Below are 16086 nucleotides of genomic sequence, written 5' to 3' on the forward strand. Positions count from 1 at the left end.
GTCCATCCATGCTTACATGAGTTTGCATTATTTGTAGCACTGTTTGGTGGTTGATTAAGTGGGACACTTGGAGGATGGTTCTTGCAGAGTCACTTTATAGAGGGGGCCTTGTTCTTGGCAGGTGTTCCTCTGCCTGAGGGTCCGTTTGGGCACCTGTGAAGTTGCTGCTGATGCTTTTGTTGTACAGGTCTGTATCCTGTGCTGTAGTGGGGGCTTCCTTTTCTGTGTGGGCCTCAGGCTGTGTTTGGACAAGCTGCAGCAGCGCACCTGCTATGCTGGCCATTGTGGCATTGTGCAGTTTCCACTGCTCCATCACCTCTTGGTGGATACTATCTGGGCCAATCTGTCCTGGGTATGGTGGTAGGCTCCCTGGACCTCCAAAATTATGTCCTGGGCTGTAGCATCCATCCTGTGGCCTGCCTCCCCCCAGGCCACTGATGCCCTCCCACTGGGTGTAGCCCCCTGTGCCTGTGTCCCCTGCACAGGTCTGGTGGTACCACTTGTACTGGGGCCGTCGTCCTCCTGCCTGTTGGTAGGGTGTGACTGTGGCCTCTGTACTTGTGTTCCACCAGTCTGTGCCCTGGATACACAGGTGTGTGGATGGTTGCCCTGGGCTTATGTTATTGGCTGGGTGGTAGGGATGTCAGAGGTATCCTGGCTAGGGCTGCTGGATGGTGACAGTCCAGGACTGTGTGAGGGGCCAGGCTGATCGTCAGTGTCCTGGGTTCCATCCCCAGTGTCCTGTGAGGTGCCTCTGTCTCCCTGTGGGGCACTGCGACTACTTGTCCTGTCCATCAGGGTGGCATGGGTGGTCTTGCCTGTTGGGCCATGCAGGATGCTTTGGTGAGGTTATCATTTCTTTTAGCTTTGGATGTGGAGGTGCATTATGGGTGTTACAGGCCATTGTATTTATTTGCAGGGGTGGGTGGCTGTGCACAGGGGCAGGGATGTGGGCCTGTTAGTGGGTTTGTGGGGTGAGTGGGTGAGTGGATTAAGTGCTTGTGGGCAGGGTGGGGTGGTGGTCCTGGTGGGTGTTGGTGGGGTGGTGCATGCATTCCAGGTGTGATGGATATGGGGTAATTGTAGATGACTTACCTGAGTCAATTTCTCCAGTGAGTCCAGTGAGGCCCTCAGGGTGCAGGATGGCCAGTACCTTTTCCTCCCAGTCACTATAGTCGGTGGTGTTGGTGGAGGTCCTCCCCCAGTCTTCTGGACTGCAATGTGGTGCCTAGATGCCATGGCCCGACCTTCCCCTGAAGGTTGTTCCATCTCTTGCAGATGTCATCCCTGGTGCGTGGATGGTGTCCCACTCCATTGACCCTGTTGACTATTGTCTGCCATAGCTCCATCTTCCTGGCGATCTGTGTGTGCTGCACCTGTGCCCCGAATAGTTGTGGCTCGACCTTCAGGATCTCATCCACCATGGCTCTTAGCTCCCTTTCTGTGAAGCGTGGGTGCGTTAGGGGTGCGTTCGTGAGTGTTGTGAATGGTGTCTTGTGTGGATCTAGGTGAGGGTGCTCTTGTGTGGTTGGGTGTAAGTATTGTGGATTGTGGCGTTTGGTGTCTGCTTCTGGTGTTCTCTGTCTTAGTTGGTATACTTTCATTGCAAAGGATTATGAGGTGTGTCTGTGAGTGTTTTATAGTGTTGTGGATGTGTGTCAGGTGTGTGGGTTTCTAACTTATCTTATTCAATGTGTGCTCTTCTTACTGTTGGGTCCACTTGCCACCCATGGCGGTCTGCACCGCCAATGGTTGTTCGGCTTCCACTGACCTCCGCGGTGATTTGTGCATCATTATTTGGAGGGTGGGGTGTTGGTGTGCTCGGCGGTGGTGGGGTGGGAGGTCCAGCATTTCCACCTACAAGGTCCTAGCGGTGACTGATGGAAGGGTGATTTTTGTCGGATTCAGATTTTTGATTCATTATTTGGCGGGTTTCTGTTCACCCCCAAAGGCAGTCTTTTGTTCACCGTCGCCACGGCGGTCGACGGTGTTTACCACCAGGTTCATAATGAGGGCCTTAATCTCTAAAAATGTATATCTCCGGTTTTCCTTATCCAATTTTATTTGTTTTGGTGTCAACTTCAAGATAAAAATTATAATCTATTTTTATAAATTGGTTTTGGATTTTAAACTGTTTCCTGTGCTTTATTTTATTACTGTCTGGTGATTTTTTATTGCTTTACACACTTCGAGGCTGATTTAAGAAAAGTGGCGCCGCACACAGTGCAGCACCACTTTCCTTGCACCCCTTAGTGCCCGCCTACAGCTACCATGTGTGTGCCATATTTAAAATACAGCACAACATGGTGCAGGGTAGAGGGCAATAGCATCATTTTTTTGATGCTATTGATGTACTCTGCAGGAGTAGCACCAAAGTTTTGGTGCTACTCCTTCAGAGTACATAGGGGCCAATTGTATTCATTGGCATGGCCCCTCTTGATGCCTGCTCTGAGAGAGTGCTAAAAGTGGCAAGGAAAATGGCGCAAGGAAATCTCTTAGATTAGACACCCCCTTTGCATACATTATGCCTGGCGCAGTGGCACAAATTTGGTGCAGCATTTTTGGCCATCTAAAGTTACATTAGCATAAAAAAACATGCTAGTGTGTGGTTGGGATGGCTCCAGGGGCTCCTAAATCAGCCCCTTTGTCTCCTAAGTTAAGCCTTGTTGCTTGTTGCCAAGCTCCCACGGTTTGAGATAGGTAAGTGTTCATTGATGAACCCAAAGGCCATCAGGACCAGAGAGGCCAAGCTCTATTGCAGAAAACCAGACGTTTGGCAAGTCTTGCTCCATAGACAAGTCCAAAGAAAGTTGAGGAAGTTTGTTGCAGCGGCGTCTTCACTCCTGGTGGCTCTTGAGGAGGCTGTTCTTAGAACTAGCCTCTTCAGGTTTAACTGCCACTCAAGCTGGTGGCGCAAATCTTTGTGAGGTCAGCGGTCTAGTGTTTCTACCTTAGTCTTGTGCTGTGGCGTCCTTCAAGCTGTTTCTCTCCGGGAGCCGCGGACTTCAACTGTCATCCTGAGGAGAATCAGCAGTGTTCCTGAGGCACTTTGTATGATAGAGAATTCTTCCAGTTTTGAGTAATTAATTCTTTTTTCTTGTTACGGTGTGCACACCAGCTACTTTTTCCCTTTTGGAGAAGCTGAATTTCTTCCTTCTGCCAACTACTGGCTATCGGATTTTGAGGAGAATTTGTTTTGGCTTAACAGAACTTCGAGCAACTGCAGTAAGAAACCCTTTTGTATAATTTCCAGACTTGCCAATGTATATATGTACATATATATATTCAAAGAACTCTTCACCTTGCAGACTTGTCAGTCTTAGTGACAAACCTCAGTGCTCAGACTGATTCCTAGAGACTGTGATTGAGAAAACTGAACCTTGGGAAGGGGTTTTCATTTCCTGTAAAAGACAATAGTAGATTGTGTATTTGGGAACTTTTTAACTGTTCTCCAGAGAACCTTGGATACCTCTGACTCCTGGAGAAAAGAAGATATTAAGTTAACATAGATATCTTATGGAGAGGCTAGTCTCTCAAAAGATCAAGGTTAGGAGAACAATATAATTGGGTGAATGTGAATGGCTGAACAGTTAAATGTGCAATAGTAATGTAATTATCTATGCTCTTATCACCTGACTGCACGTCCTTCCTTTAAAGAAATCCCAATAAGAAGAAAGGTGCAGGTTACAGAGGCACACTGAATATCTTATCTTCAAGTGGGAAATACAGGCTGGAACTGGATCTGGAGGCAGTCTCTCTTTTTCTGTTCCCATTCCCATTTCCCCCTAGCGGATGTAGGGTGCAGATAATCAGTTAAAGTCTGAGTACACATCTGTTGGAGGGAGTTGGGTAAAAGGCATCTGCTCCTGTGGAAGTTTGATTTAATGGGTAATCTACTGACAGGAAGAAACAAAAGGGAGCCCACAGCTCATCCACGTTCTAGAGCTCCCAATTCAAGCAGAGATTGTACAATCAGTGGTCTTGGCACATTTTGTCATTCTTGGTTTCTGGCCTGGATCCAATTCTAACCATGCTTCAGCTAATTAATCCCCTTCCAGTTACGGAGCCTCCATTTAGATTAGCACAGATGTCCCTCTACTCACACCTTTTGTCCCCAGATGAGTGAACCTTATTTGCCACTGATGACAGGCTATGCTTCCACCACAGCAAACACCAATATAATGGGGTGGAGGGTACCCTCTCTGGTTCTTCTTCAGCACAGCTGTGACTCTGGTGGCATTATCATCAGAAATAGATTTATCTAGAGCCTACTCTACTTGAACGATTTACGCACAAAAGCAGATGACAGTGATTATGCAATCTCTCCTACAGTCCCTCTGCCTTGACAACAGTTCTTTTGCAGGATGAAGGACAATTTTGAGGTGTATTTAAATGGCGTTCATTCCTCAAACATTCCCAACAAGATGAGTGAGTCTTTGTGTGGATTTCTCTCAGGAGACCAACCAGGATTCACCTTTTGGGCTTTCAATGGAGGAAAGCTCCTTCTTTGCAGTAGTTGTCTATACGGTGTAGTATTCATACAATTGCCACTCGCCACAGAATAGAGTAAAGCTCCTATCAGAATTTTGCTTTGATTCACACAGTTATGGCTGCTTGGTCAAAAGCATTTTTACCCTAACCTGTACTTCACCCATAGCAAGATATTGCATACCAGTATCTCTACTGATTAGGCCCATGAAATGGGCATCAGCATCAATCTTAAATTTCCTGTCTGGATGTTCACTGGGTCAGCAGGTGTCTGGATTCACAGGCATCTTGAAGGGACATTCCTTTTGATGCCTTTTGGTGAGATGGCCAGTACGGCAAAGGAGAACGCGCATTCCAAGATGACTGTGGTGAAGAGTCATCTTCCAAGCATCTCATGTTGCTGATGTTTTAGATTAATTGGTATGGACCATACACTCAGCGTGGTGATTCACAGGTGGGTGAAGATGTTGAATTAGGTGGTGAACAATGTTTATCTTTCAAGTTACAGCATCCCTGGCGCCTCTGTTGCCAGTGCAAAGCCACCCTAGTCTGCAGTCCAATGATTAGATAAGATGCCCAGATGCACTCCAAGTGCATTTAATAGTGGCAATCACTGATTTGGTGTCTGTTATATCAGTTGCTGACCTCATCACAATAATTCCAGCTGTCCTTTGATGCCTTGCTTGCGACCAAATATCTTTCATTTCTATTTAACAGCATCTCTTTGAGCACAGCCCATTTTTTACTTCAACATGGTTAAAGGGGTACCAGCTGCTTTGCCACCCGCTCTTATCTTCTTTAACCCCTTCGCTGCCAGGCCTTTTCCCCCTCCTGTGTCAAGTCTTTTTTTGGCTATTTGGGATAGTTTGCACCTAGGCCCCCATAACATTTTTTCCACATAGGCTATCCATGCAAAATGTGCGTCCTTTTTTTCCAACACACTCTAGATACTAAAGGTACCCGGAGTTTGTGGATTTCCCTGATGGGGACCAAGAAATTAGCCAAGATATAGCTAAAATGTGGAGTTTTGGGGAACAACTAGAAATAAAAGCTCAGAAGAAAGCTATTTCCTTGCAAATGGCATCAACGAAGGGTTTGCAGTGCTAAAACCACCATCTTCACAGCTTTCAGGAACAGGTAGACTAGAATCGGAAAGTCACATATTTCAACACAGTTTTGGCATTTTACTGGGACATACCCCATTTTTCCTTTTTTTTGTGCTTTTGACCTTTTTCCCGTTAGCAATGGGTATGGGTCTGAAAACAATGGTGGATCCCAGAAAACTATCTCCCTTGTGTGGGTGCTCAAAGCAATGTCAGCCTAAGAACATTAAAAAAATTGTGCTTATCAACTCTCTGTGATATCCCCTCAACCTCTACACGTTTTTGGCCCTTCCATGCTGCAGGCACTTGGCCCATCCAAACAAGTGAGGTACCATTTTACTCAGGAGACTGAGGGGAATGCTGGGTGCTAGGAAATTTGTACTGACCCGATAATCCCAGACAGAAATGTGAGAAAATGTAATTTTATTTTTTAGCTAAATTTGAGGTTTGCCGCGTTCAGAGAGGCCCAAATAGATCCTGGGCTCCCCAGCTGGGCCCTGGGGTGGGAGCTTGTTTTCTTCAGCCTGTTGTACCCTGAGGGGCTTTGGAGTCCACCCAGCCTGGGGAGGCTTCCCCTGTCGGTTCGAGTTCAGGGGCCCTGGCCCCATGTTAGGGCCCACAATGGCACTTAAAAAAAAACAACTTACCTCTACTTACCTAAGATGGGGTCCCTCTCGTGTGGGTGGAGGTGTTCCTGGGGATTGGGGTGGGCACCTGTGGGCCCATTCCATGGTGTTTGACCATGGAAATGGGTCCACAGGTACCTTAACGCCTGGTTTGACCCAGGCGTTAAGTAATGACACTAAGCAGGCTTAGTGTCATTATTTAGGTCCCCCACCCACCGTTGGGTCATTTTAGCACGAGGGATAAATATGGCGCTAAGGGCTTAGAGTCATTTTTTGGATGGGAACACCTCCCTTGCATCTCATTGACGCAAAGTGGGTTGATGCATCCAAAAAATTATGAAAACTTCCAATATTTTCGGCTCTAGCATCAAAATATAAATATGGAGTTAAATTTGCACTGTTTTAGCGTCAAAATAAATGATGCTAAAACGGCTCAAACTGAGTATAAATATGGGTCATAGAGGCTTGAAGGCCACTCTTTTTTTTTTTTTAAATGGAAGCCAGTGAAGCTAGAGAAAGTCAATAATGAAGGTGACCTTTGAAGCGTGCAATAGGTACTTTGAAAGAACACACAGCCCGATGGATACATCTCAGAGTGAATTTATTAGCATAGCGTGAAGATCAAAGGTGCTTCCAATACAAAGATGCTTTATTTGCTGAATACAAAATGATTCCTGTAGTGATCGTCGTAACAGTACTGACAATGAATGTACCGCCACTAATCCTAGTAAAAAAAAAAAGTGCCCGTGTTTTGGATTTGAACCCATGTTTTTTGTTTTTTGCAGACACGCTACAAAATGACATTTTCCTTTGACCTGGCGCCTGGAAAAGCTGTCGAGCAAAAAGCAGTTGTCAAGAAGGCCACTGTCAACGTGCCTTACTCTGCTATCGTCTTAACAGTGTTTGGATATAAAACCGTCATCTCCGGCACGTGGAAGGGGGCCAGCTTTTTTAGCTTGCGGGTCCGCCAAAAGGACATATGAAGAACATGCAGCCTTCATTGCTTACCAGCCACCGGGTTGTGCAACTGAAAAGATGAAATCAATATTATTCGCAAACATGCTTACTGAAAAGCTTACATGCAGCTACTTACAGCAACTGAAATAAAATATATGCACTGGATAGCCAGAAAGAAAAACTCCATGCCCAGCTTCTCACTCCTGCCCAGTACCTAAACTGCAGAGCACAGGGGATCCTTTCCTGGTCCCTGACGATGAGGAGAGCTAGCTGCTAGACTATGCAATACCAGTTCTGCTGAAATCATTTTTATAATTATTTCAGAGCAACAAAGATTCCATGCAGTGAAGATACACACACACCTGAACAATCATTATTAAACCACAAAGACCTCACATTTTTAGGATGGTAAGAAGATCAAACATTCTAAACTTTACTATACGTGCCACTTCCTCCATTTTCTTTCAAGTTTTGGCTAGTAAGGACCTTATTTATGTTTTGGCAAAGCAGGAGGAAAGCTGCACACATTGGTCCTCGCGTCCAGTTAAGCTGTAGTTTCCCCCACTGAATTATTGAGGAATATCGCTGGGTTACCATCAGCAGAGCCTTGGCTGGCTTCACCATCAGCAACACCTGACCCGCGGTCCTTCCTCAGAGGACCACATTGAGGGATGATGGTCATCCCTTCCTATTGACTGTTAGCACTCATTTTCCCTGCCCAGTCCACCATGTGAGGCTTCCCCCAGCCATCTGATCTAACCCACCAAAGGATGTTATCCTGATAGGACTACAGCACCAGCCATGAGACAGATACATGTACCCACTTGTTAGTTGATGCCACACAACTTGGACGAAGTCCTTGGTCCACCAAGTCTATTTTGAGACCCTGGCAGAAGTAATATTGTATCAGAGGAGGTGGAATCCTTTAGCGGATCTGCCTTTCACGGCATGTTCAATAAAACCAAGTTTGGTGTAGAAAAACATTTTCCCAGTCCTCTGTCACCAAAGGCATATCGTCTGAGTTCACTTCCATCAAAGCACTGTAGAAATTCCTGAAAAAAACATATTAATTATAATTCTCCTTTACTCCAAAGGGTGTAATCTCATGTATTTAGGCCTGGGCATAATTCAAATTTTGCAGGCAAAAAAAGTCTCAGAATGCTGCATTGCGCGATTTTGTGTAATTTCCACCCATGACAGACTGGTTTATTATGAAAAATTCTTCAATAGGGACATTTCAGCTCAAACCTGTTTCCTGCACATGTGTGAAAGGGTATTTTTTAGAAATAGCGGACAAATCTTTATGCTGGTAGCGTGAAGCGGTAAATGGTGCAATCGTAAATTAGGGACTCTTTCCATATCCGCCTAGACTCAGTAATTTACCTTCTTTAGGGGTCTGTGAATTTCTCAATCTAAAAAAGATGAGACGCCACCCAGAAGGCAAAAATATGTTGAAATAATTTGGGGCTGTTACAATGAGACTATCACTTCTTTAAAACTACCCAGTAGTAGAATAGCCTACCAGGCAATGACACTGACGCCTTTGTCTAAGTATTTAGGGGCATATTTACTGAAAAATCATACAGCGCAGCAAGTCACATTGCTGTGCTGCATGATGGAGAAGGACTGGAATCTGTCGTATTTAACATTATATGGTGCATTCTTGTCTTTTCCCTGCACTGGACTACAATGGGGCCTTTCGTGTGCAATGCTCACCTAGAAACTGTTTCTGCACTGTCTAACTGCTTGTTTCTGTGCCGTTTGGAGTGGTTCACTTTGAATCCTGGTGTAAAGAATATGATACATATATGCAACAAAACTAATAATGATGCTTTTCAAGTTATTTGTCTTACTGACACCTGGCAGAGGATTTAGACTTTAGGCTTTAGCCATTAAATAATTGTTTTACTGCTTAATGTTTTAATCACAAACTAGATACTTAAGTAATCTCTTGCAAAAAAGATTATAGACAAAGTGAATGCTTTTGCTGGAAAATGCACACAGCGCCTAGCACGGGAAGTTTTAAAAAGATGTTGTTTCTCAAGGAGGGCCACTAAGAGACAAATAGTGACCGAGTACAACAGTTGAAGGTGGTTGGAAGTTAATAAATAAATAAAGTGTCTTTTGATGCTATTTAAATACCTGACTCCGAATCAGTTTTATTGCATTTTGTGTTCTTTTTGTGGCAAGTCAAATGAAATAATACGGATTATACATTATTGCTGTCTACAATTGAAAACTGGTCTCTGAAGAGGAAGAAAGCCATTCCGAATTCCTGCTTCTCAACTTCATATTCCCACAGCCCCCTTGTATAGTCTGTTTACAGACAGTTGCAATATCCCAGAACCTCAAGGTGCACATACACAAGGCTGAGTGTTGTCTAGTTACCTTCTTACCACACCACCCCTTACAATCAATGCTTAGTTTGTAACAAAAAGAAATGCCAGGGCCCTTGCCAGGAGCCACTGCAGCTTGCACCACCCATTGCTCCCGCTAGCACTGCCAATGACAGTACTATCACTACTAGCCATCAGACTCATACGTGTGTCAACTCAGACTATATATATATATATATATATATATATATATATATATATATATATATACATTCAAATACAAAAATACATGCTGCTCAAGCTATTCTTACAGCTTTCAGTGGCAGGTATTAGTGATTTTAATGTATATTTAAATATTAAACAACAACTATTGTGCTTCTTAAAAAATAAGACCAACAGCGCCACCATGTGGCAGACTGTCATAAGAGCCGGTGTTGACAATGGAATGCAGAGCACTGGAAACCACCGGCTCATATTAAGCACTGCTTTCAATAAACAATCTCTCATTCTGTAATTAAATATGTCACCCTAGAGAGGATTTCTATAGATGTCTCTGAGACAATGTGCTTGTGCATAATAAAAGGTGCAACGCCCTGGAAGAACGGCCTGCAGTATTATAAGCATATTCATCCATAAAAACAACTTGCTGTTTTTATCCCGCTGCTTCTCATGATGCTGCTGAAGCCAGCCAGTTCATATCGAATAAACAGTTCAATGATTTGCAAGCTGTTGATGCTGTTTAAGTTCCTTGGTTTCTTTCGGATAGGTATGACCCCCCCAGAGGGTGGGGGCAGTGGAGGGAATAAAATGTAAGAATGCTGATGAGTGATGCTACAAGAAAACCTTGTTTCTGCAGCTGTGTATCACTTTGGGGTAAGCTTACACAGAGGTTTCAGGGTATAAAGAAGTTCTTTCATTTAGAATGTTTCACAGGGGGAAGGTAGTGTTATAATTTGGAAGGTGCAATGTAGACAAAGATTTAAGTGTATCGATATTTTATTGCACTCAAATAACTGAACATGTTTCCCAGAAAGGCCATCTAGATGCAGGCAGATTTTGTCTCTTGTAGCACAGGTTGCAACATGTTTGTCTGCTCAGACAGGATATTACATCGCTTGCCTGAGGAACCTACGTCAGACACCAAGGCCCATATTTATACATTTTTAGCACTGCATTTGTGCCATTTTTTTTATGCAAAAGAGGCGCAAACTTACATAATATAATTGTATTTTGTAAGTTTGTGCCACTTTTGCGTCAAAAAAGGATGCAAATGTAGCGCTGAAAAAGTATAAATATGGGCCCAAGTCTGAGCAATGTAAATATTTTATAACAATAATGAGCAACATCATTTGTATTGGTAGTACTAAGATCGTGTGTGTAAACCGAGGCAGCTAGATAAAGGATTTGAAACGTAATGTTTGCATTATATTACAAATATAATCTATATAATCTTCTCAAAAGGCTTCATTTTCAACTTTGGGGGACAGTATTTCAGAAGCTGTCAAAGGGCAAGCCTGTTCAGTTTGACTTGCAACTCAACAAGTAATGTAATCCACTGAAAAGTCACTGGTTCAAATACATACAGATCCACTCAGCATGTTATGTTCAGAGGCTGATGAAAGAAGGATCACTGTGTTGCGTAGTAATGAACAGAACATTAGCAATAACTACAAATAGTGTTGCAATGTATTTTCTTAAAGCGATGCATTCGTACCCTCTGTATAGAGGCAGCCACTTCCATATCCTCATTATCAAATTCTCAGGAAGTAGCAAGGGAAAGGCATTGAAATATTGCTGAACCTATAGTTTTACATTTATTGAATTTCACAATTTTGTAAGGGATGGAGTGGCAGGCAACCACAAGTAATGTATTGGCTACAGGCAGCAGAACATTGCTAATTCACATTTTGGACATGGACTACTTCAGGAAATGTTGTCTCTGACCTGACATCAGGAGACACTTCACTACAGCTAACTCAAAGGCCACTTGTCCTAAGATAAAGGCATAACATCATCATTCCATATTACAAATACTTGTGAACACTCAATTTCTGTGATCCATTCGGCGCAACACGATGCAGCACGACAACTTGCTGCACTGCATCAAAAAGAGAGAGCAGAAATGTTCCTTTTTTACCAAGATATTGTGCATTCCTGTGTTCTCACTCTCTCTATGCTGCCTAGCACCAACAAAGCCACCCTTACGAGATGGTGGAAGGGAGCCTGCATTACAGGCAGGAATGTTTTTGTGGAATGGACACCTTCTTGCCCAAAAACAATCCTCAGGGGCATTTTCCTCTTTAGATATGTGCTGCACTATGCAGCGCACATAGAAAGAGGAAATAATGAGGCAAAATAAACATTTCTCCTTCTTACACCTCAGGTGGGAGCACCCACACACCACCCATGGAACGCATTCACAATGCAGGGTAACACAAGGCAGCAACTTGCACTACTTTGCATCATTCTAGGGTTACTAAGTGTAGGAAAGTAGCATCTTTCTAGTATGGTTAACCCCACTTTTTGCCTGTTTGTCAGTGTGTTTGACTGTGTTCACTGGGATCCTGCTAACCAGGACCACAGTGATTATGCTCTCTCCCTTTAAGCATGGTTGTTGGAATTGTATTTCATCCCACATTTGGCACATTGGTGCCCCAATGTAAGTCACTAGTATATGGTACACAGGTACCCAGGGTCAATACCTATGTCCAGCTACATAATTGTAACTCCAAACATAGGCATGTTTGGCATCAAACATGTTGGAATCATACCCCAATACTCTTGTAGTATAGGTTGTATAATTCCATGCACTCTGGGGGCTGCTCAAGGGACCCCAGCATTGCTCCTACAGCCTTCTGAGGTTTTCCAGGCAGCCCAAGCTCCTGCCACCTCACATACAGGTTTCTGCCCTTCTGTTGCTTGAGAAGCTCAAGCCCAGGAAGGCAGAACAAAGGATTTCCTTTGGGAGAGGTGTGTTACACGCTCTCCCAAAGGAAATAGGTGTTACATGGCTTAGAAGGGGTGGCCTCCCCAAGCCACTGGGATGCTTTGAAGGGCACATTTGGTGCCCTCCATGCATAAAACAGTCTACAACGGTTTAGATACCTCCAGTCCCTGCCCTGGCACGAAACTGGACCATGGAAAGGGGAGTGACCACTCTCCTGTCCATCAGCTCCTTAGGGGTGGTGCCCAGAGCTCCCCCAGAAGGTCCTTGGGTTTTGCCATCTTGAATCCAAGGTTGGCAGCAAACCCTGGGAGCATCTGAGTGACCAGGTCAGGCAGCTGACATCAGGGTCCCCTCCTGATAGGTGGTCGCCCAGCTGGGAAACCAATCCCCCTTTCAAGGATATTTAGTGTCTCTCTTTTGGGTGGTTCCTCAGATTCGGCTTGCAACATTCCAACAGGATTCCTCAGCAACCTCTACTTCAACTTCTGACCAAAGAAATTGCATCTGGACGCTCCAGGACACGACAAGCTGCAACAAAGACACAAGACTCTGCCTGCAACAATGTTTCCATGGCTCCTTCCAGCTTCTGCAGCATTTCCCCAGGTGTGCATCCTCTGAGGACAGCCCGTCTTCAGTCTGCACGGGAAAGAAGAAAGAGTCTACCTTGGAGTGAAGGAGTCACTCCCTGCATCTGCGGGCACCAACTGCAGTGACGACTGGCTGCGTGGACCCCCTCTCCTCAGCTGCGTACATCTTGCAACACAAGTGGTGGTCTGAAGTGGTATCAACAGTCTTCTCTACCAGATGTCCAACTTGGGTGGAGGTAAGCCTTTGCCTTACCATGCAGGACAGTACCCCCTTGAACCGCGTCATTTGCGGCTGCCCAGGCTTGTTGGCATCCTCTCCAAGAAATCTTCAGGCATCGTGAAGCTCCAGCCCACTGCACTCCATTCTGCGACTCACAGCTCCCTGAGTAGTTCTCCTGTGGTATGGGACTACTTTTTGTTGTGCTGCGTGTGCTTCATCTGCAACTTCGGAGTCTCCGTCCTGTGGGACTCCTGTGAGTTCGGCCTGTGCTTCTGTGGGCTCCCTGTGTCACAGAGGGCCCCCTCTGACTTTCCCTCCTGGGTTGAGTCCTCCTGGGTCTTGCTGGTCCCTGGCAGCACCACTTTCCACCAATCCGTGAGTTTTGCCTGTGCCAAGGCTTCTTGGTGGAATCCGAACATGCAAACCCAACTGCAATCTTCCTTCTGGTGTGGGACATCACCTGCATCCTCCAGGAATTTGACTCCAACTCCAGGGCTGCAGTGCTGACTATTCTTCTTCACTCTACTTACACCTTGTGCCAGGTCCAGTTATCCCTTAGTAGTTGATTAGTAGTGTTCTAGCAGCTTAGGCTGATATAGGTAGCTATAGCAGAGCAGCTTAGGCTGAACTAGGAGACATGCAAAGCTCCTACTATACCACTTATATCATATAGCACAATATCAGAAGAATCACAATACTCAGAGTTACTAAAAATAAAGGTACTTTATTTTAGTGACAATGTGCCAAAAATATCTCAGAGGATATACTCCCTTAGGAGGTAAGTAAAATACACAAAATATATACACAAACCAAAATCAGGTAGGTAAACAGTTAGAAAAGTAGTGCAAACACCGTAGAATACAATAGGATGCAATCGGACAATGGGCAGCACAAAACATATACTAAGAAAGTGGAATGCGAACCATGTAGGAGTCCCTGGCCTAGTGTAGGGGGTCGCTGGGAGTGTAAGAAAACACTAAGCGTGTCCAAGATACCCCACTCCAAGTCCCTGAAAAGTAGGAGTAAAGTGACCATACTTCCCAAAAACACACTAAACTCCTGATAGGAGATTCTGCAAAGACCACAACAGACTGAAAAGCACTGAAGACTGGCTAGCAGGATCCCAGTGAGACAGGCAAAAACAAACTGACACACATGTAAATTTGGGGGTAACATGCCAGGCAAGATGGTACTTTCCTACAATATGGAGGGCAGATGTTTTTTGGCTTGGCGGTGTGTGTTTGCAGTCCGCCAGTTATTAACCGTTGGAGGCCCTGGCGGTGAGTGGAAATTCCCTAATTCTGGCGGTGTGTCATTTTGGCATTATTATACGGTGGTATGCATACCGCTGCCACCAGCGGTCTTTTGTCGGTCATCAGCGCGGTGGCCGGTGGTGTTTCCCGGCAGGTTCATAATGAGGGCCTGAGTGTTTTCTTTCACATGTGTAAGTACTGTGTGTGACTACAGTGGTATTGCATGAGCTTTCCATGTCTCCTAGATAAGCCATGGCTGCTCATCCACAGCTACCTCGACAGAGCCTGGCTTCTAGACACTGACTACACTACACTAATGAGGGATACCTGGTATAAGGTTTAAGTACCTTAGGTACCCACCACACACCAGGCCAACCTCCTACAATAAGCCACATGGTGTCACGCAAGGTGGCTTCGGTGGTTTACTATTTCTGACTTACAGACTTGTGTTGCCTTGTGTAATGAAGGACAACGCAAGCACTTAGTAAATCTGGGCCCAGGTGTCAGGAGAGGATCACTCCATGACGTGTGTGACTCAGAATGCTTTAAAGGGGCTGTTCTCTGCAGTTGGTTAAAAGCAGGGAGATTTAGGCCCATATTTATACTAGGTTTGCACCGAATTAGCGCCATTGTTTTTACGCTAATTCAGCGCAAACCCAATTCCATATTTATACTTTGGTGCTAGACACGTCTGTTATGATATAAACACCGCCATGGAAAGGCTGGCGGTAAGGGGGACTCTGGTGCCCCTGGGGGCACCTGCACTGCCCATGCACTTGGCATAGGCAGTGCACGGGCCCCCAGGCACAGCCCCATCATGCATTTCACTGCCCGAATTTCGGGCAGTGAAATGCGTGACGGGTGCTGCTGCACCCGCTGCACATCAACATTGCCGCCGGCTCAGTTATGAGCCGGCTGCAATGTGGATGTGATCTTTCCGCTGGGCCAGCCGACATGTCATAATAGGGAGCCACAAATACCGCAAGCACTGGTGGTATTGTGGGGCCCGCGGCTTCGGCGGTCTTTTAGTAAGTCTGCTGAAGTCGTAATGAAGGCCTATATTTGATTTGATTTGAGAACATTTAACCCAAAAAGAGTCCTAGCCCTGGTTGAGTTGTAGATGGAAGCCTGTTACTTAGATTCAGGGACACTGATAGAAAATTTCACCAAAAAATTGAAGGACTGAGATACAACATTATAACTAAGGCTTCCGGTTTTCCGTTTAAACAGATTTTTACACATAAATACAGACTGAAATCTATTTTTCATTTGCCTGTATTTATAAATAAAAATGGTAAAATTCTGCTAAATCAGATTCAGAGACTTCATGTGGCCAGGGGGCCCCTGTTGTATCCAGCGCTGTTCAGCAGAGTCCTACTCTGATGACTTTAACAATTCAAAAACAGATTGTTTTAAATATCGTTTTCCTTTCATTTTAATGTGTGTGATATGTGAGAGTATATTAGAGACAATTTGTGGATAAATGTGTTTATGTTGCAATAAAAGTTCACATATGAGAAATACATAGATTATTTGCAGTTATATTTGTGAGCTTCTGCAGTGTTGCAA

General features: G+C 44.8%; 1 protein-coding gene across 1 annotated transcript in view; it reads left to right on the forward strand.

The window, feature by feature from the left end:
* LOC138260332 (uncharacterized) overlaps positions 1 to 9313 on the forward strand; it is a 296148-nt gene extending 286835 nt beyond the window's left edge. Inside the window, exon 5 of the mRNA XM_069208773.1 lies at positions 7003 to 9313. Coding sequence (XP_069064874.1) covers positions 7003 to 7200 — 198 coding nt within the window. The 3' untranslated portion in view covers positions 7201 to 9313. The remainder of the gene's footprint in view (positions 1 to 7002) is intronic.
* Positions 9314 to 16086: the final 6773 nt, after the last annotated feature.

Source organism: Pleurodeles waltl, chromosome 1_1 (genome assembly GCF_031143425.1).
Source record: "Pleurodeles waltl isolate 20211129_DDA chromosome 1_1, aPleWal1.hap1.20221129, whole genome shotgun sequence".
Taxonomy (NCBI): Eukaryota; Metazoa; Chordata; class Amphibia; order Caudata; family Salamandridae; genus Pleurodeles; species Pleurodeles waltl.